The 22,168-nt window shown below is 36.8% G+C and overlaps 1 protein-coding gene across 1 annotated transcript; it reads left to right on the forward strand.

The window, feature by feature from the left end:
• The first annotated feature begins 16,138 nt into the window (after positions 1–16,138).
• On the forward strand, positions 16,139–22,168 carry LOC122023697 (heterogeneous nuclear ribonucleoprotein 1-like). The gene is made up of 4 exons (XM_042581966.1): positions 16,139–16,526; positions 17,010–17,239; positions 17,457–18,669; positions 21,597–22,168. Exons 2-4 carry the CDS (start codon positions 17,018–17,020, stop codon positions 21,608–21,610), a joined length of 1,449 nt encoding a protein of 482 aa, XP_042437900.1. The 5' UTR covers positions 16,139–16,526; positions 17,010–17,017; the 3' UTR covers positions 21,611–22,168.

The raw sequence follows: 22,168 nt of genomic DNA on the forward strand, positions 1-22,168 counted from the left end.
GGAGCTTGAAGAAGCTGTTGACCCTAGGTTGACCATCCGATCTTCTCATTGGCTTGAGAAGATCGTAGTAGGGCCATGACTAATCACAAATAGTATAATTAATTGCTTGTGTGTGTGTATTTGATGCATGCTAGTAAAGTAGTTAATTAGCGTCTCGACCATTAGATTATATCTAAATCGCGTAAATGATGCATAACGATTAGATTAGATCTAAATCGCTTATATAATGCACCATGATTAGATTAGATCTAAATTACGTATATGATATAAAATTAACGATTAGATTAGATCTAAATCGCGTATATGATACACATCGTCGATTAGATTAGATCTAAATCATGTCAACTCTAATACCTACCATGCCATGATACCTATCACTACCTCGATCACATGTTGTTTTTGAATCTGCCAAAGCAGAGCAACACATATTATCTTGGTAGGGTACGGAGGGACAATCTTGGTCCCGCCTATCAACGCATGGGTGAGTAGAGACTCAATTTGATTGAGTACAACTAGTTAAATCGAGTTTAACTGTAGGCATTATCCAATAGTTGGAAGATAGGACAAAAATCACGTTTATATTAACTCTTGGGCGTATTAGCCAAAGCTAACTCGAGTTTTAATATAAATGCGGATTTTGATCCTATAAACAAGAGTTGCATAGAGATGTAATTGGTAAATTAGTTACCTACCGATCATACTAAGTCTTGGGTGATTTAGCCAAAGCTAACTCAAGGCGTAGTATGATGTGGATCTTGTCCCACATGAATTATAGAATTCAGTGGGAGCATCATTTAATTAAAAGGCCTAATTAAGTGATTACTAGAATATGATGTTTATTTATTTTCTGCATTTTTTTGTTGTAGATTACCATGACGTCAAACACGAACACCTTCTCTCTGCGTTCTGTCCTTGACAAGGACAAGATCAACGGAGCAAATTTCCTGGACTGGTACAAGAATCTGAGAATAGTTCTCACCCAAGAATGTAAACTGTATGTTTTGGAGCAGCCCATTCCGGAGGCTCCTCCTGCCAATGCCACACGAGTTGACAAAGATGCTTATAAGAAGCGTCAAGATGACGCATTAGATGTGTCATGTCTTATGCTTGCAACCATGAACTCTGAGCTTCAGAAGCAACATGAGTTAATGGGTGCTTATGATATGGTTGAACATCTTCGTCAACTATATCAAGGACAAGCACGACACGAGAGATTTGAGATCTCAAGGGCACTATTTTAGTGCAAGATGTCAGATGGGGCTCCCGTAGGTCCATATGTACTCAAGATGATTGGGTACATAGAGAATCTATAGAGGTTGGGATTCCCACTTGGCCAAGAGCTAACCATTGACCTGATCTTGCAGTCTTTGCTAGAGAGCTACAGTCAGTTTTTCATGAACTACAACATGAACGAAATTGACAAGCCACTGCCCGAACTGCTTAGTATGTTACGAACTGCTGAGCTCAACCTTAAGAAGGTTAAGCCCAACTCTATTCTGATGGTTCAGAAACATAAGGGCAAGGGCAAGCCTAAAGACAAGGGAAAGTCCCAAGCCAAGGGCAAAGGCAAAGTACTGAAGCCTAAAGGAGGGGTCGCCAAGGATGCTACCTGTTTCCACTGCGGTCAGACCGGACACTAGAAGAGGAACTGCAAAGTCTATCTGGAAGATCTTAAGAAGAAGAGAAGTGAGACTTCCACTTCAGGTATATATGTTATAGAAGTCAATCTATCTATTTCTTCATCATGGGTATTAGATGTCGGATGTGTTTCTCACATTTGTACTAATGTGCAGGTGCTGAGAAATAGCAGAGCATTGACGAAGGGCGAGGTGGACCTACGAGTAGGCAATGGAGCACGGGTTGTTGCTGTTGCTGTAGGGACTTATTTTCTATCTCTGTCCTCTGGGCTTGTACTAGAGTTGGATGATTGTTGTTATGTGCCTGCTTTAACTAAGAACATAATTTCAGTTTCTTGTTTGGACAAGAAAGGTTTTTCCTTTATTATAAAGAACAAATGTTGTTCAGTTTATTTAAATGAAATGTTCTATTGTAGTACACCTCTGATGAACAGACTCTATATTCTAGACCTTGAGAGCCCTATCTATAACATAAGTACCAAGAGGTTCAAGTCAAATGACATGAACCAAACCTATCTCTGGCACTGTCGCTTAGGTCATATAAATGACAAGCGCTTATCCAGCTCCATAAAGATGGTTTGCTAGACTCATTTGATTTTAAATCATATGAGACATGTGAGTCATGCCTACTAGGAAAGATGACCAAGACTCTCTTTAGTGGACACAGTGAGAGAGCGACTGACTTGTTAGGTCTTATACATAGTGATGTATGTGGCCCTTTCAATGTCGCTGCTAGAGGTGGTTATAGGTACTTCATTACATTTGCTAATGACTTCAGTAGATATGGTTATGTGTACCTGATGACACATAAGTCAGAATCCTTTGAAAAGTTCAAAGAATTCAAGAATGAAGTACAAAACTAGCTTGGCAAGAGTATTAAGATACTTCGATCAGATCGAGGTGGGGAATATCTTAGCCATGAGTTTCGTGACTATCTAGCTGAGTGTGAGATTCTATCCCAACTCACTCCTCCTGGAACACCACAATGGAATGGTGTATCAGAAAGGAGGAATCGTACCCTATTAGATATGGTACGGTCTATGATGAGTCACACAGATCTTCCTACATTCCTTTGGGGCTATGCTCTAGACACGGCAGCCTTTATACTCAACCGAGTTTCATCTAAGGCTGTAATAAAGACACCATATACGATATGGACTGGGAGAGATGCCCAGGTATCTTTTATGAGAATTTGGGGTTGTGAGGCTTACGTTAGACGTCAAGTCTCGGACAAACTTGGACCCAAATCCGACAAGTGTTATTTTATTGGATATCCCAAGGAAACGAAGGGATATTACTTCTACATTCCCAATCAACACAAGGTAGTTGTGGCTAAGACTGGGGTATTTCTAGAAAGGGATTTTGTTTCTAGAAAGACTAGTGGGAGTACGTTCGATCTTGAAGAAGTTCAAGATGTGAACAATAGCACTGAAGCCTCGATGGAAGTTGAACTGGAACCACAAAGTGTTGTGGATGATGTTTGATCCGGTGATAAAGACGGGAGGCCCTCACTGGCGGTAGGTCAACGGCACGTGGAGGTCAAAGGTCTAGAGATTCAACCCGGAGACCGGCCGACCGGACGAAGCAGGCCGACCGACCGGGCACCGCAGGCCGACCGGCCGTGAATCCCCCGAACCGAAGGAAGACAACCTGACTGGGGGTCGAGTTTCCGATGCTCATAGGTAAAAAGGGTTTCAAGGCCGAGCGGGATGTCCATTCGTCCGGTGCACAAGGCAACACAGGTAGGAGCAGTCTCATCCGAGCATATGACCGATGCAGAAGTAATACGCCTGCCGAGTGGCCTACCCGCTCGGCCCTGGAACAGACAGGGAACGCAAGAGGACAAAGGAGACGAGATAACATCATCCTCGAGACACCTACCGCCGACAAGCAGCAGAGTTGGCGGCCGAGCCGTACACAGGATCATACGGTGGAAGCTTCCACCGTCACATCCAGGATATGCTCGAACGATTGCGGAATGGCGCCAGAGGTACTTTTTTGACACAGGCTCGTTAAGGTAGGTTTGGGGAAGCGTGCATGCATCAAGAAGCGTGCTCACGTTTCCCTGGGGTCCTATATAAGGACCCCCAGACGTCGACGAAGGTATGCGCAACTTTTTACTGTAGTCACATTACGCTGCCTCTCTCGTTGCCTGACTTGAGCGTCGGAGGGCCGTCGTCGGGAAACCCCTCCCGGCTCGGCTTCTTTGCAGGATTGCCGGAGAGCTACACCACCAGTCGGAGACAGCGGAGCGTGCCACGTCCCCAGCGTCCGTCGACTCAGCACTCGGATAGGATCAATGTTGTTCCACAAGGAGTTGAGGAACAACAACCAGTTCAAGTAGACATACCTCTTCGCAGGTCTGATAAGGTACGTCGTCAGCCTGAGAGATATTCATTTCTCTTGTCTGACCATGATGACGTTGTGCTCATAGAGGATGAGCCCACCTCCTATCAAGAAGCTGTGATGAGACCAGAGTCCAAGAAATGGCTAGAAGCCATGAGATCCGAGATGGAATTCATGTACACTAACCAAGTATGGACTTTGGTTGATCCACCTGAAGGGGTAAAACCCATAGGGTGTAAGTGGATCTTTAAGAGAAAGACTGACATGGATGGACTTATCTATAAGGGTCACTTGGTAGCTAAAGGTTTCAAGCAGATTCATGGTATTCACTATAATGAAACCTTTTCTCCAGTAGCGATGTTTAAGTCCATTCGGATCATGCTTTCTATTGCAGCATACCATGACTATGAGATATGACAGATGGATGTCAAAACCACGTTTCTGAATGGAAACCTGCTCGAGGATGTGTACATGACACAACCTGAGGGTTTGTAGATCCACAGCATACTAGCAGAGTATGCAAGCTGCATAGGTCCATTTATGGACTAAAGCAAGCTTCTCGGAACTAGAATCTTCAATTCGATGATGTAATCAAACAGTTTGGTTTCATCAAGAATGAAGATGAACCTTGTGTCTACAAGAAGGTTGTAGGGGACATAGTTGTCTTCCTTATATTGTATGTGGATGACATACTACTCATTGGGAAAGACATCCCTTTGCTACAGTCTGTCAAGACTTGGCTAGGGACTTATTTCTCAATGAAGGACTTAGGTGAAGCATCCCGTATTCTAGGCATACAGATCTATAAAGATAGATCTAAGAGGTTGCTTGGCCTAAGTCAGAGTACATATATTGACAAGGTACTTCTACGGTTTGCCAACTCCAAGAAGGGATTTCTGCCGATGTCACATGGCGTGAGTCTTTCGAAGACTCAAGGTCCCTCTTCTAGAGAGGAGAGAGACCGCATGGATCAGATCCCTTATGCCTCAGCCATAGGATCTATCATGTACGTCATGTTATGTACTCGTCCTGATGTCTCGTATGCTTTGAGCATGATGAGCAGATACCAGTCAGATCGAGGTGAAAGTCACTGGATAGCGGTCAAGAATATTCTTAAGTACTTGAGAAGGACTAAAGAATATTTCTTGATATATGGAGGCGATGATGAGCTAGCTGTAAAGGGTTACAGTGATGTCAGCTTCCAGACCGACCAGGATGATTATCGATGGCAGTCAGGATTTGTGTTTGCATAAATGGTGGTACTGTGAGCTGGAAGAGTTCGAAGCAGGACACAGTAGCTGATTCTACGATAGAGGCCGAGTATATTGCTGCATCAGAAGCAGCAAAGGAGGCAGTTTGGATCCGCAAGTTCATCACTGAACTTGGGGCGGTTCCTAGCATTGCTGACCCTATTGAGCTCTATTGTGACAACAATAGAGCAATTGCGCAGGCTATGGAATCTCGCTCACACCAGCGGACCAAACACATACTACGGCGCTTCCATCTCATTCGAGAGATTATCGAGAGAGGAAATGTGAAGATTTGCAGAGTACCCACAGAGGCTAACATCGCAGATCCCTTGACCAAGACTTTGGCACAGAGAAAGCATGATGGTCACACTAGGTCATTAGGCCTTAGATCCTACACTGATTGGCATTAGTGCTAGTGGGAGATTGTTAGTTAGAGCCCTAGAGCCAATCATTTGATGATTGTTGTATGGACTCGTTGTATCATATTCTTGTATATAAATAAAGGCATTTGTTTTGGTTATTATACTTACTTGTATTAGTGTCAAATAACTAAATATAATAGCGTCCTTGAGTAGAAGGTTCTTACCTATATCAATCGATTGGTTGAATCGATAGTGAGATGATATAGGGAACACTACTCTTAATCATTCCTAGTCAAGTATTAACATTTAGGGACAATGTTAATGCGATGAGACTAACATGTAGGTCAACTTGATGACTTGATCTCACAAGTCATGGATATGGAGATATCAAGTTGACACATGGGTATGCATTGGAGAATGTATACTGAATGACCCGCCATGAGAAAGTATCATGGATCGTTATATGAGTGTCATATATTTTCTCATGTGACTATTAGTATGACTACTAGTCCTTGGACCTGAAGTCACCATGGTTCCCTACATAAGGAGTTACGTACTTTGGTTTCGTCAAACGTCACCCGTAACTGAGTGGACTATAAAGGCGATTACTGGTATGTAATAAATTATGCGGAGGGATGTGAATGATGTAGATGAGATCTATCCCTCCTATATGACGGGAGAGACATCGATATTCTTGATAGAGTGAGACCACTAAGTGCATGGTCATGCACAAATGAATCAATATAAGATATTGAGATCATTTGATCGAGTGAGTCTACTTGGAGTTCGAGATTTAGATTGATTAGAGGATGACACGGTCTATGCCTCATATTGATCAATCTAGATGTCTATGATAGAAGGACAATGTCATATATTGTGAGGAGTCACAATTAGTAGTCATAAGGTGATGTTGGATCTCAACATTCTTATAACTTGGGTAGTAATAATGTGTTGCTAGATACCGCTCATTACTTATGCTTCTAAATTGGTTTAGGAGCATTGCCAACGTTATAAGAACCTATAGGGTCATACACAAAGGGCAATTAGATGGAGATTATGTTCATTTGATGAACCTAAAGGATTAGGTTCATGTGATGAACTAAATTGGATTAAGAGTAATCCAAATTGAGCTAATAGAGTTGGACTCAATTTGGTTCATGTGTTAAGTGAGTCTAATTTGGACTTAGACTCATTTAATTAATTTAATTCAATAAATAGAGATTCATTAAATTAAAATTGACTTGAACCAATGGTTAGATTAGATCAACCAAGGGAGAGAAGTGGTCAAATTTGACTTGACTTGAGAGGAAGATGAAGGGTCAATTTTGACTTGACCATTTGCCATCTCATTGGTGAGTTGGAATTAAGTGGTCCAATGATGATGCTCTATATCATCATGGTTGCTTAAGTGGAATGCCACCTCATGGGAGTTACCAAGAGTTGTGACTCTTGGCATCCCATGGAGGTTACAATTCCCCTTAAAGTGGCCAACCACTTTTGATGTGTAGTAAGTGCATTTTTGTGTGCTTGTGTGAGTAACTTCATCATCTTCTTCCTCTCTAGTTTTCTTCTTGCTCTCCCTCTCCTCCATTACTGATCTCTAAGGTTGCTAGCACATCCTTAGAGGTTTTTCTTGTAACAACCCAAATTTTCTCATTTTGAGTCTTAATAGTATTTAAAAATATTTAGAAATGCTATAGAAATATTCTAGAGATTTTTAGAAATTTTTAGAGTATTTTTATGTAATTTTTGGAGGTCGTTTGGTATTTTTACTAAACGAAAGAAGTTTCGACAAAAATAATGTCCAAGCTTAAATTCGAACTGGAGACCTCCGGCCGAGCCAACTCTTAAGCGAATCCGACTGACCAAGTGTCCAAGCGGATGTTGTTGATTAAGAAAGGAGCTACTTTTATTTAAGAAGTAGTTGGTAATGGGATATGAGAGTTATTAAGGGAGAGCTTAGTTTATTCCCGTGACCTAAAATTACCTCACCTTTCTCTCTCGCGGCGCGTCGGCGCTTCTCGTCTCGGGCGAAAATGCAGCAGGGTTAGGGCATCACTTCCGGCGGCCGGCGAGGGTGTTTCTCCGTGAGGTCTTCATACCTTCGTGATCCCCTCGTCGAGAAGAGCAAGTGGATACAAGGAGATCATTGAGGAAGCACATCTCCGGAACCCTAACAGCTCCTTTGCTTCGGTTGTAAGACCAAGAACGCCAATGTAAGTTGCTTCTCACCTGCAGTAGGAGTAGCTTCGAATTCTTGCTTTCCTTCTCTAGTTTCGGAGCATGCTGCCATGAATCTTGGTTTCAGACTTATTCATGTTCTTCCTTGCTGCAATGAAGGGAGCATCCCTTAAAGTTAGCATATTAAACTTAGACTTCCTTGTTACATTAATTAGCATCTCATATTTTAACTTTTCTTTGTTATATCATTGGAGACGATCAGCTCACAATTAGCCTTACGATTTTGGTCTTGTTGCTAGGCAATGATCATAAAATGGTTGAAATATGTGGAATCTCAGTTTAGATTTCCTTGATTAACTCATTGCACAGGCACAACCAATGTGCAGCATTCCGATGTTTTTCTATTTCTTTTTGTCCTTGCTGCAATGAAAAAGGATAGCCCTATTAAATAAGTATGCAGTTGAGATCCCTTCTTACTACAGATCTTGTTTCCATGGAAGAGGCTCGGTTTGCATTCCTGTACAGATGTATTAGATTGAACTCTTTCTGGAAACAAGTTAGTTGTTGGCATTGCTAGAGTTATAAGCACAGTTTAGTAGTACTAGAATTTTCTTTATGAACATGTTTATACTTGCTGGAATCTTGTGATAGATTGGTAAATGTTGAAATTTAGTGTACAGATATAGTATGCAAAAATTTATTAGTAGTATGCAGATTTTGATAAGTATGGTATGCAGATTTTTATAAGTGCAGTATGCAGATTTCTGTTAGCTTAATATGCAGAATTTTATTTAGCACAGTATGCAGAATTTGGTTAGCAAAGTATGCAGAATTTTGATTAGCATAATATGCAGTTTTATTGAGCATTTCAGTACAATTTTATTAAGTATTTCCATGCAATTCTGTTAAGCATTTCAGTGCAATGTTAATAAGCATTTTAGTGCAGTTTTGTATGAGACATTCTTTTATTAGAGGTATTAACAAGTATAAGAGAGATAAAGAAAAGAAAGAAAAAGGCCAAGGCCTTAAGTAGATCCCAAAGTCAAGACTTTAGGGATTTTGGCACACAAGGTGCTTGTTAAAATGCCAAGACATTTAAAGAAGAAATAATTAAGATAATAAGATATTTTACTTTGAAGAGGCTAGTACCCGACTTCCAAGGTTGTCGTTAAACAAATCCAGGTGTCCAATTCCAAGGTCTTGGCCCTGGTAGACCAAGGTCTGCTCTTTTAGGATTGGTGGCTCGCTACCCCAACCTATTAGGAAACGCGCATAAGATGGTACTAAGCCTGGGCCCAAGAGAAGTTGATTATTATTTTGAAGTATTAAAGTATAAGTTTTTAAACAATAGAAATAAAATTCAGAAAGTGTTTAAAATTCAGTAAGTTTAGTTCTTTATGCTAGCATGATTGTATAGATTTGTTTTACATGTTTAGCATTTCAGTATGTTTCTTTTGCTTGTAGATGAGCATGAGTAGTTTTCCTTTTGAGCATTCAGCTTTTAGATTTTAGTATATTCACATGCATATTCGAGTTTTGTGAGTTAGATAGCGCTTACTAAGCAATTTTACTTATAGTTTGCATTTCCTCTTACTGCAGATAAAGGAAAGGAAAAGCTATAGCAATGGAAGGCAACGAGGAGGTGCGGATGGTGTGTGATATCAAGACTATGAGAGAGACTTGGGATGTTATTGAGTTTTCGTGTTTTAGTGGATAAGAAACATTTGAGATGCATTTTATATTCCATGACATTTGAGATTGTATTTTATACTCCATGTCATTTGAGTTCATTCTTGTTTTAGATTGTATGCTGAGATGAGTTCTGTTTAATAAGTAGATACTGTTGTGTTTGCATTGAGATATAGTGTGTATGGTTTCTGTTATTATGTGTTATATATGCATGTCAGTATTGTATTGCATTTAGTCTTGATGTACTGCATACACTCTACAAATTTTAAGTTTTCTGGAAAAAAGTTAAGTACAGTTTGTCATACTAGTTAAATAAGAATTTATAGTAGTTAAGTAATGGTCACCCTTAGAGAGTAGTAGTAAGAAGGGTGGTCGTTACACTTCTCCATCTCTTGCTTGTATGGATACATATAGAGAAGTGTCTACTTTGACACTTTCGAGATCCGGCGAACCGAGGACGAGCGGGATTGCGAAGGGCTTCGCATCAAGGGTAAATACTTTCTCCTTGTAGATCTAGTTTAGAACTAGTGTAAGAAACTCGTACTCGTAATATTTTTTGAAATTTTATTTCTTCGCACGGATCCATGGCATGGGGGTTTCGGGGTTTCCGCAACGCAAAAAGCGATTTTTGAGGCCCGAAAAACCCAACAAGTAGGGGCTCTTATGTTCATATCAAGAGGACCAGACACCAGACAGGAAGTCCTAGTAGGTCGGGTGGATTGAGGGACAAGAAGACCTGGTGGGTCGAGGATCGGATGTGGGAAGGGGGGATTGTTGGGGTTGCAAGGTTACAAACATAGTCCCACATTGAAAATACATGGGAAAGATCATGGGTTTATAAGAGAAAGATATCTCCATTGGCATGAGGCCTTTTGAGTAGAGCCCAAGAGCAAAACCATGAGCCTTAGGCCTAAAATGGACAATAATATGTGTTTGTCTTTGCCTTAGATTAACAACATTCCTTTTTATTAATTAATGTGTGTTTGTCTTTGCTAAATTAGAATGTAAAAGAATTGTCAACTTTTAATTGCAGGGTTATTCACTCCCTTTAGCCGGCCTCCAAGGGACCAACAAGTGGTATCAGAGCCCAACCGCTTTAAGAGGACTAATAGCCGATCAAAGCACAAGAGATGATCGGAGCTAGCATCTACCCACTAGTGTTTGAGGGAGAGTTCACGTTTTGGAAACGTCGAATGGAGATATATTTTTAAACCAATTTCAATATTTTACTAACAATTAAGTATGATTTTGAAATGCCCAAAAGCAAAGAAGGAAAAAAACTTGAGGAGCATCGATGAACTAAAAAGCAGCGCAATGATTTTACGACAAATGGTAAGACTAAGTTCCACCTTCTGAGTGTTCTGGCAGCTCAAGATCTCAACAGAATCGACAACTATAAAAGTGCAAAAGAATTTTGGGAAAAATTCTTGAAGCTCCATGAAGAATCAAAAGAAGCTGAATGTAACTCCTCAATGGACACCGAGTCATCATCAGAAAAATCTTAAATCGAGGAAATTGTCGGAACAACTCTAATAGACGAGTAACTACATGAAGACAAAGAAGCTTCTTCCGAGATGAGCATCAATGAAGGGGGAGAGTCTTCAGAAGAAAGCAGCGATGAAGGGGGAGCATCGGGCAAGTAAATAATAATGACATATAAGGTACGTTCCCGATCCCCAGAAGAACTTTTTGACTTCATTAAAATGCTTTCTAAAAAAATGTTTAATTTATATAAAAAAAAATACAAAGTTAAAATTAACTTTAGCAAATGCATGTAGACTGGAAGATTTTGATAATTTGAAAATTGAAAATAAAAATGTAAAAAGAACAAATAGAGAAATTGAAAAAATGACTATGCATGTTCAAATATTCATCGAAATTTAAAATTTAAAGGACTAAACTGGTACTTATGATTTTTTAAGAGCCAAATTAGAAAGTTATTGCCAAAATATGTACCGAGAAAATTTATAATTAATTCAGTATGTCGAAACTTATATTGAGTTCCAAAAACATGCTTAGATTAAATTTTTATGCATGCCTTATTTTTAAATTATTTAAAATTTTTAAATAAGAAAATATTTTTAAAATTTTTTACTGTTATATTATTTTTTTATTTTTTAAAATATATTTTTAAATTTAAAATTATTTCACAAAGCTAATTTTTGTAAAATTTATTTTTATGTGAAAACTCATCATATTATCCATCCAAAAAAATATTTTTGAAATTTTTTTTATCATTATTGAATTTTATATAAATTATTTATCTAAATAAGAAGTTTTAATAATAAAAATTCTTGAAAATTTAGTTTTTTTTTAAAAATATGCAAATTACTTACTATTATACATTTTAGAAAAATTTCACGAGATTAATAACTATTTTTAAATTTGTTTAGAAAATATGTATTTATGTCAAAAAGAATTTATTTGTGCTTAAAATAATTTCAATCTTTTATGAAAATTTTTATATATGCTTTAATTTAAATATGTCTGTTCAGCCGTTATAAAAAATTTTAAATTTTTTCTAAATCTTAGTTAATGTTTAAATTAATTTTCTAAAAATAGTTTATAAATCAGAAAAATTCATATTTGCGAAACTTAAACTTCTTGATTTTTTTTCTTGGAAGATAATCAATGTTTTTTTAACCCTATTTTACATTTATTTCAAGTTATTATCATGGAAAACCTCTATTTTTAATATGATTAAAGAGGGAGAAATAAAGATTAAATCTAAGGAAGGTATCATTCATTTTTGTACATTATTTAATTACAAAATTTATTATCTTACTGTTATTTATTGTTTGTTTACCCTAACTTAACTTATGTTGCTCACATTAAAAAGGAGAAGATTGTAAGTACCACATAATAGTTTTGATGCGATCAACCAAGTTTAGTTAGGTTCTATTGTGGTTTAACCCTTATGTCTAAGTGTGCAGAAACTTAGGAGCACGGGAAGTCGAACGAAAAATGCAGCTAGAGAGAAGGACGACATGGGAGAGAGTTGACGGGCTCAATGCGTTCGAGGAATGAGGCGCCGCGGAAGAGTACGCTAGCGGATGAGGAGGCACGTGGTGTTTCCGAGGGATGAAAAGCCGGAGCGTAAGATTGCTCGAGAAGGCCAGAAAATGAGTTCGGGTGAGCCCTATTCCGAATGACCGAAATCACCCAAGCAAGCGAAGTCGGAGCGGAAGACTCAAACTCAAGTGAGCAGAACCAGAGCGGAAGACCTAGACCAAAAGTCAACAATTCTATTGACTTTCAGTCCAAACGCCCGGACCCTCGGGACAGCCTGAGGGCGCCTCGGCTCGATGGTGTCGCGGATAGAAGTTCAGCCCGGTCCGGACGCCTGGACCTAGTCCAAATGCCCAGACCAGAAAACTTATCAATTCGTGAGCTGTCGCAATCCGTTGCGATGCGGATAAAGTTTTATCTATATCCAGGTGCCCCAATCAGGGATATAAATACAGCTCTGATCTCAGTAGTCATGTACAACACACTCTGTATTAATTTCTAACTCTTGTCTTAAGTGTTCATGCCTTCAACGATTGTAAGAGGCTACTCCACCTACTTGAAAGGAGAATATTAGTGGAGTTTTTCATTGTCTTAGATTAATAACCACCTATATTGTAAGCAAATAAACTTAGAGTTTTCTCTTACTTTTATATCATTCTTTTTTATTAACTATTGTGTGTTTGCCTTTGCTAAAGTAGAAAATAAAAGAATTATCAACTTTTAATTATAGGACTATTCATCCTCCTTTAGCCAGCCTCCAAAAGACTAATATTTCCATCTGTGTTACCTCCTCCTACGATCCACCATCTTTAACATTTGACAACCTGGCCAATATCAAAAACAGCTCACCGATAATTCATTCATTGAACAAGGTGCAAACTTCTGATGGTGAGTCACTAGAAATCTCATTATAGAGAGTTACTCTGTATTGTCAACGCACCCCTAAAACAAAATCCGCAAATTTTACCTATAAAATTAATTATTTTATCTAATAACTTAATAAATAATATCTTATATTAAAATTGTACTATAATTAATCTAGAAAAACATCAATACACTTAAACATATTAAATTCTGATAATATAAAATTGTTAAACGTGAAAAATGACAAACAGTTGATAATAATTTTTTATTAGAAGGATATGTCTGTATAATTATCTAAGAGAGACCTTGGTTACGTACTTCAAATAGAAAGAAAATCTACAATTCAAATTCTGCAGAATTTAGATGTTTAGTAGGTTTCTTAAAATGCGCTACTAGATTTCAGTTTTTTTTCACAGAATGTCCCATATTTTATTATTTTTATTAAGATATATATTTTTTCTCTTTTTTTTTTTAAATTATGAAAGCATGAGTTATTTAATTTGGTTTTAACCTTTTATTTTAAAAATATTTTAATCCATGTATCAGTTTCAATTATCTATCTAAAAATTTAATACATACCATAGTTTTATTTTGTTTTGTTTTATTTTATTTTATTTTATTTTTAACTAAAACAAGAAATATAGCTATTCTATGCTTATGTCAAAATATTTTGATATTTTAATTCATCTAATATTTTGATTAAAATTGTTTTAAAATTAAGGCTAGATTCGAGCTGCAATCCGAATATATTCTGGGATTGATAAAAAAACACAATTAATAATTTTAATAGAAAAGTCCAATATTATTCTCTAAAATATGTCTATTAAAACAGCGATTTAACAAACTAACATGTGTTTTTCCAGAACATGTATCTGATTTTGAAAATATCCAAATAACATATACTTTCTCTTCCTTTCTGACAAAATTGCATACAATCTTTCAGCCCTTTTCTCTCTTTTGTATGCATGTATTCAATAATTTCTTTTCCCTTTAGCAGCAATCATCCCTATGTTATTGAATTTCGAAATTAGTAAAACAATGGCGAAAAAAAAAATCTGTATTGCTAATTTTCTTTTACTGTTTATAAAAATAAATTCTGAATCATTTTTCATTGTGTTACTAATTTTTAAAAATCGAACACCATCTTAAAAAATGATTTGAAGTTTATACATCATACTACTGTTAATTTGCGAAAATAAGAAACACGGTGTTGTTAAAAATTAATAATACAGTGAAAAATGATATTATTGATTTTTGAAAATTAGTAACACAGGACACAATATATATTTTTACTATTTTAATAAAAATTATTGCCTCTCAAAGTTTACATGGTAATATATTATAACAGTTATGAAACCATAACTGTTATAACTACATGTGCATCCCGTGATTCAATCCAATCAAAAGTTATGTCTCTCAAAGTTTAAGTTAGCAACAACATTATTGATTTTCTAAAAATCAACATCATTACATTGTATTGCTGATTTTCAAAATTCAGTAACACAAGGTTGATTTTCTGTATTGTTATGTTGTTAATTTTTGAAAATCGATAACACAAGATTGATTTTCTGTATTGTTGTGTTGTTAATTTTTAAAAATTAGTAACACATGATTGATTTTCTTGTTGTTATATTGCTGATTTTCAAAAATAAGTACCACAAAAAACCAAGAACACGAAAAATTAACATGTATTATTGATTTAAAAAAATAATAACGTCATTTTTCATTGTATTACTTATTTTCAGCAACAATATGTTATTTTTTTTAGCAGCACTATGTTATTGATTTTTAAAAATTAGTAATATTATTGAGTATAAATCTCAAATCACTTTTATCATGTGGTTGATTTTTGAAAATCAGAAATACAGTAAAAAATGATTTGAAATTTTTGTTCAGATGAACAGTAAAAAGAAATCGGTAACGCATAAATAATTTTGTTTGGAAAATCGATAACACATAAATAATTTTGTTTGGATTTTTTTACCATTGTATTGATAATTTTTGAAATTCAACACGTGCTAATCGACTAAAGAAGAATGATTATTTTAGTTATATATAAAAGAGAAAAATGATAATCTCAATTAGTCTCAATTGCATGGAAAAAAGGAAATAGAAAAAAAATATGCAAAGAGATGTGGAAACTCTCTTTTACAACAAAAGATGATTCGCTCCCCAATGCTTCTGTCAATCTGTCCCTAGGTCAATAAAGAGAAGGTAAATTATACATATCAAATTTTAACATCAAAATTTCATATCATAATATTTTATATTTTAATCATCGTATCATCCTAAGAGGACAAAGAGATGGAAAAAAGAGAAATAGATAAAAGAGGTGAGATGTTAGGTGTAATTTTTATATAAACACTGAAAGAAGAGCGGCTAGATATTTTCAAAATCGCATGTATATTTAAAGAAAATACATATTCATCTACCTTATTTGATAAATCATGGTATTAAGATTATTTTAAAAATATTTTTTAAAATTAATTTTATAAATTTAAATATTCTCTATCTCATAACAAATTAGGTGAGAATTTAGATAAACTAAAAAAATGTTTTTTATTATAAAAAATAAATCCAGCTTCAAATTAATTTTGAAATGTGGAGAGGCTTTTATTTTCCAATTAAATTGACCTTTAATTAATTTTGAATATTAGAAAATAAAAAAAAAAAAAGCAAAAAAATGGTCTTACCAACTTTTGTTTCCATTTTTTACGCACCACACGACGACCCACATCTCACCCCTTTCCTTTCTCTCCCTTCCTCTCTTTATATATCCTTCACTCTCCAGCATGTGCTCTCGCTTCATCCTCCTCCTCCTCTTTGGATAGCCAGATAGATTTTTATATACACATATATATTGGATTGGATTGGATGTGAACAACAGCTCCACCTCCACCACCCTTTCTTCTGCTTCCCTTCTCCATCTCCCGTTGGATGAGTTGGGCGGAAACGGTGGAAGAAAAAGCGAGCATTAAAGCCAACGATTCCCTCTTTTATTTCTTTCTTTGTTTACGGTTGTTGTCGATCGGTTGATCTAGGAGGGAGAGCAGAGAGAAGGAGGAGATTGTCCGGTTGGCGATCGCGATCTTCTTGTTGTTGAACTCCGCGATGCCGCCTCGCAGATCTTAGACGCGCCCCTCCGATCCCTTTCTCGCCTTCGCATCTGACGCACCAGCTTCAGATCGGTGAGTTGCGATTTCTTCTTCGTTTTTTTTTTTTCTTTTTTTTTTTTTTGCCGGATTGGAGAACCTGAATCCAATCAGGTTTGTGTGATTTTGTTCCGGTGGATTTGGTGCTGTTTCATCCGCGGTGTTGGATTTTGATTTGGCCGGTCTGATTTGATCGAACGTCGATCTAGAGCTTTCTTCGATGACTGTTTTTGGGCCAGATCTACGTCATGGGTAACGTCTTTACCTCACTCTTCTCATGAATCTCATCGAAGCTGCCGGATTTTTCGCTGGAGTGGGGGGAGTCTCCGAACTGTTGTTCAAGTCTGATTCGATCTAATTCGCATCGATAACCTACTTCAAAGTGATTTTTTAATCGCTGTTTCATCCGATTGAGAGGACATTATGTTGACCTTTTTCGTTTTTGTTTATAATTGATGAAATTGGGCTTCATTGACAGCAACTTTTTACAATCGAAGCTTAAAAACATTTAATTTGCAGAAAAGAGAATGCAGATGGATCTTGGGAAGCTGTTCATTGGCGGGATTTCCTGGGACACTAATGAGGAGAGACTCCGGGAGTACTTCAAAAACTACGGTGAGGTCGTGGAGGCTGTGATCATGAAGGACCGGAACACTGGCCGTGCTCGTGGTTTTGGATTCATTGTGTTTTCAGACCCAGCAGTGGCTGAGCGAGTTGTCATGGAAAAACACATGATCGATGGCAGAATGGTAATTGTCTAACCTTGTGTCCTATTTTCAGCCATTAATATGTACATAAGCATCCATGTAGATCTACATGTCAATATCCTTTACTCCTTGCATATGATGTGAAATTATTATGGGCTGTAGCTACAGTTTGTTGGATTTGGTTCCAGACAAACCCTATTTAACCGGCACATTGTTACTGAATTGATTATATTGACTATTTAGTCGATCAATTTCTCAGGTTGAGGCTAAGAAGGCTGTTCCAAGGGATGACCAACAGATCCTTAATCGAAGCGCCAGTAGTGTCCATGGCTCTCCAGGTTCTGGTCGTACCAAGAAAATATTTGTTGGTGGCTTGCCATCTACAATAACAGAGAGTGAATTCAAGAAGTACTTTGATCAGTTTGGATCAATTACTGATGTTGTAGTGATGTACGATCACAACACCCAGAGACCTAGGGGATTTGGTTTCATCACCTATGACTCAGAGGATGCGGTGGATAAGGTGCTTTATAAAAACTTTCACGAGTTGAATGGTAAGACTGTTGAGGTCAAGAGAGCTGTTCCTAAAGAACTCTCCCCTGGTCCCAATATGCGCTCTCCTGTTGGTGCATATAACTATGGTCTTAATAGAGTAAACAACTTTCTTAATGGCTATACTCAGGGATATAATCCAAGCTCATTTGGTGGATATGGAATGAGGATGGATAGTAGATTAGGCCTTCCTAGTAGTGCTAGAAATACCTTCCCATCATACAATCCTAGTTTTGGTATGGGAATGAATTTTGAACCGAGTTTGATCCCAAGCCTTGGAGGGAATTCCAGTTTTGGCAACAATATTGGGTATGGACGTGGTCTGAGCCCTTATTTCAGTGGGAACTCAACTAGGTTCAACAGTCCAATTGGTTATGGTGGTGGTAGTGCAAACACTAATTCATTTTTTAGCTCAATGGCTCGTAATGCATGGGGCACTGGAGGCCTTAATTATACTACAAATGCTGCAACTTCCAATGCCTATATGACTCATGGCAATGGGAATCTTGGTGGAGTTGGAAGTAATAGTTTAAATTGGGGTAGCACTGCTCCCATCTCATCTCAGGTTGGGGGGAACACTTCAAGCTATACTGGTGGGAGTCTTAGTTATGGAGGTGTGGACAACAATTTTGATCTAATCAATGGGGGGTCTGGAAGGAACAATGGTCCTAGTGCTTTGAAAGCTTCCCGTGTTGGATCAAATGGTGGATTCGAAGAAACCTATCCGGAACTCTATGGTGGCAGTTCAGTTTATGGAGACCCAACTTGGCAAGACCCATCTTGGCGGTCCTCGTCTCCTGAATTTGGAGGTTCTGGTTCATTTGGTTATGCACTTGATAATGTGCCTTCAGATATCATAGGCAAGGGCTCTGCAGCTTTCATGGGTGATTATAGCATTACCAATAGACAACCAGATAGAGGTAACTTTTTCAACTCTAGTCATTTCACTTTTGTATAAGCTTTTTTTGTTGTACAATCATGATATAGCCCAAAGCTTCAGGATAAATATTAAATTGTCAATTTGTGATATCATTACTCAAAAACACTTTGCTAATAATTAATATTTCGATGCACACTATGTTTCAATTCTTCATCCTTTAGGTTGATTAGTTCTGTACATTAGATGTGGATTACATAATGATCCTCTTTGTCTTGATGGTTATAATAAAAATTGCTACTTATTTTTTCAAGTAGATGTATAAATACATGCGCCTATGTGCTTATAAATGGATATCAGACCAATCTCGTTCGTCTATGGATATTATAGAATTTTTGTGGTGCTTATTGACCATTTCATGGTATCATGGAACATACATAATTAACATTCAAAATCACCAAACAACAAACCTTTTTTGGCATATCATTATATGATATGAAATGTCACAAACCCATTTTACATTCAGATTTTGTGGGTCAGTTAGCTATAAATATTCTAACAATTTCAGCCATCTTACTAACATTTTTTGGCCTATCAAAAACTGGATAATTGTTTTCTTCAGTTGTCTATTATATGATATGAACTGTCAACAAATCCACCATCTAGATTACATTCAGGTTTTATGGATCAGTTAACTACAAATATGCTAACAACTTCACTCCATCTCATTATGGTAGAATGAGGATTGAAACAGCATAGGCTGTAACTACATTTCAAACAGTTGCCTTGTCACAATTCAAGCTCCAGAATTATATAACTCAGATAGTGGACATATGAAAAGGAGATAGAGTAATCCCTCATTAGCCTTGAGACATACATTATCCTTGACACATAACCTTATGGTAATGTATATAACAGTGAAAAATAATCCCTCATTAACCTGCCACTCCATTTTGTGCACCCGGTATGCTTGGCCTTGTGCGGACGTGGGCATATGTGGCATGTTTTCCAAATATCTGCATTAACTGACTCATTGGTATCTTTGGGATGTGACTCCTGAATATTCACAATGATTGTTTATGATTGCACTTTTTTATGTTTACAATCCCAGTTGTTAAAAGCACCTGAAGAATCATTTGCTTTCAAGTACTAGCTATCTTGTTGTGGTCCTTAGCATGATGCTGATATGTGCAATGCATTTTGTTTGCCTAGATCAGAGCTTTCGAAACTAGAAGTCTTTTCTTTTATAACTCTAATATTCAGAGTTTTGTATCTTCAAACTTTACAGTAATGGACTCATTCTTTCAGCTCTTCCTGCTGACCTTGTACACTTTAGATTTTCAAATTTTTATTAAAAAGCATTCTTGCATGTCACAATAATAAGTTTCAGCTTCTGAATGAAAAGGGCATTCTTTAACAACTCTACCTTCTTCTCATCTAAGCTTTCTGCAACTAAAAGAAGTTAGTGCTGCATTAAATTAGCATAGGATAATCATTTTTGTTAAGTTAGCCCTCCTTATCTAAGAAGTCATATTCCAGCTACCTTGGGTTGATCTTTGTTCTTGCCTGAGAATGGTCATGGGTAGAGGTTTCATGTAGTCATTTATCTTAATGCTTGAAGTCCTCAAACAAATCAGTAGAAGAGGAAGCCATTGTGTTCAACCAATAAATGGTTTTTATATTGCCCTTACGGGTCCATTGACTTGCTTTGTGATTCTATGCAAGCTTCAGTTTAACTTGGTGGTACATAATCTAAATTGCCCACATTTGCATTTCAAGAATTAGGAATGTCAATGTGTTATTTATCATCAGAGCACCATTTAAGAGGTCAGCTGTGGAAGATACTACTTACGAGTTCCATCAAAATAAAAGTGTTATGCCATTGCAAAGATGACAACAGACCAAAGCATTAATTAGGCTAGCTTTAGGTGGATTATTTTTTTCAATTGATTCTAGGAATGTTTTCTTGGGGCCTCATCTGCCTTTCCAATCATTTTGTCTGATGATGCAATGTTAACCAGTAGTGTGCATGTGAATGAAAAAGTCACCCTCTTCTTAACAATAGGTTTTGGGGACTTCTTGGTTCTTCATGCTATTGCTCTACCCAATTATTCGGATAGTCATATGCATTTATGATATCTATATTAGGAGATAATTTACATGGAACAAACAAAATCTAGATTTGCATATTGCATAGCTTATTCCTTTCAAACATCACGTGGAGTGGATGGGAACATTTGCATTACATTATCCCTTCTTGAATTTAATAATTCTTGATCATTGAAAAAAAATAACTTTGTTTTATCATGCCACTTGGAGCTCCAGTTTTGTTTGGATTATCAACTTTACTCCACAAAATTCTAAGACATATTTAGAGTAAGCAATTATGTTATTCAGATACAGTATCTGACTTGAGTATAGATTTCCTTGTCGACCTCATTTTAAAAGTGGTCAACGGAGGTACTTTGTGTTTGACACAGTTGGGAGGGTTGATTAGGAATCCATATATCTAAGGTTCACCAAATGTTGAATGGTGTTCCCTACTTCCATAGGTCCAATATGAAGCTTTATATGAAGTGACATAGAATGAAAAATGTGCTTCAAAAGAAATTTAAGAGCTCCCATATGGTTCAAGGGGCTACTGTTTAGAGGAGATGGACAATGCTTCTTGCAAATGTAGAAACTTTTGACTTTAATTGTACAATCTTTAACAAATGACTTGTATGCAACTTAAGGTCATACCTGCCTTTTTTGGGTATGTTTCAACTAAAGTTTTTCTTCTGTTTTTCTCAGTTATTACTTGTCAATATGAGACACTTAAGCTAATTTCATGTGTAGCAGAGTGCTTTTTATTTTCTTCTTCATGTCTTTGCTATTACAAAATTGTCAAAGGAGTTAGAACTTGGTTTATAGTCAGCACGCTAAAAACATTTCCCTTGTTACCATTCTTATACTTTTCTTATTTTTCAGGGATTGCTACTTAAAGCAATATTTTCCAAGGATCAAGACCATTAATAGATGAACAATCATGCAGTCGGATGCATGACTTTGAATTTTACATGTCTCATAAATTGTGTCAATTAGTTAATTTTATAGTGCTAATCAGGGGCTAATCAGGGCAGCGCTAAAAAAAACAGATTCAGAAGATTCAAAATAAAGAATATTGTGTTAAGGTTTGCAATTCAAGTTTCGTTCCACTTGCCAAGTAGGTTTTGGTTCAGTGTTTGTTTGAGATGTAATCTTACTGCGGGATGCATTCAGAATGTTTCAGGTTTATGCAATTGTTGTTGCAAATAGACCAAGTATTCCTTCTGGAACAAAGGAAAACAGCAAACTATTGTAACACCTGGCAAAAATGCTGCTTCATTGTTGTCAGGCTTCATTTTTCTTCTTTTTTTCTTTTTCATTTTGTTTGTCGTTTGAGATGTACCAAGGATTTGGTTTGTTAGCTTTGAGAATTTACAGGGCTACTTCCTGTTCCCAAAATAACTGTTACATATTGTGACTCATTTCTAAAATATAGAGGTTCATTGGCCATATTC

This window comes from Zingiber officinale, chromosome 9B (genome assembly GCF_018446385.1).
Source record: "Zingiber officinale cultivar Zhangliang chromosome 9B, Zo_v1.1, whole genome shotgun sequence".
In the NCBI taxonomy this organism is placed as follows: Eukaryota; Viridiplantae; Streptophyta; class Magnoliopsida; order Zingiberales; family Zingiberaceae; genus Zingiber; species Zingiber officinale.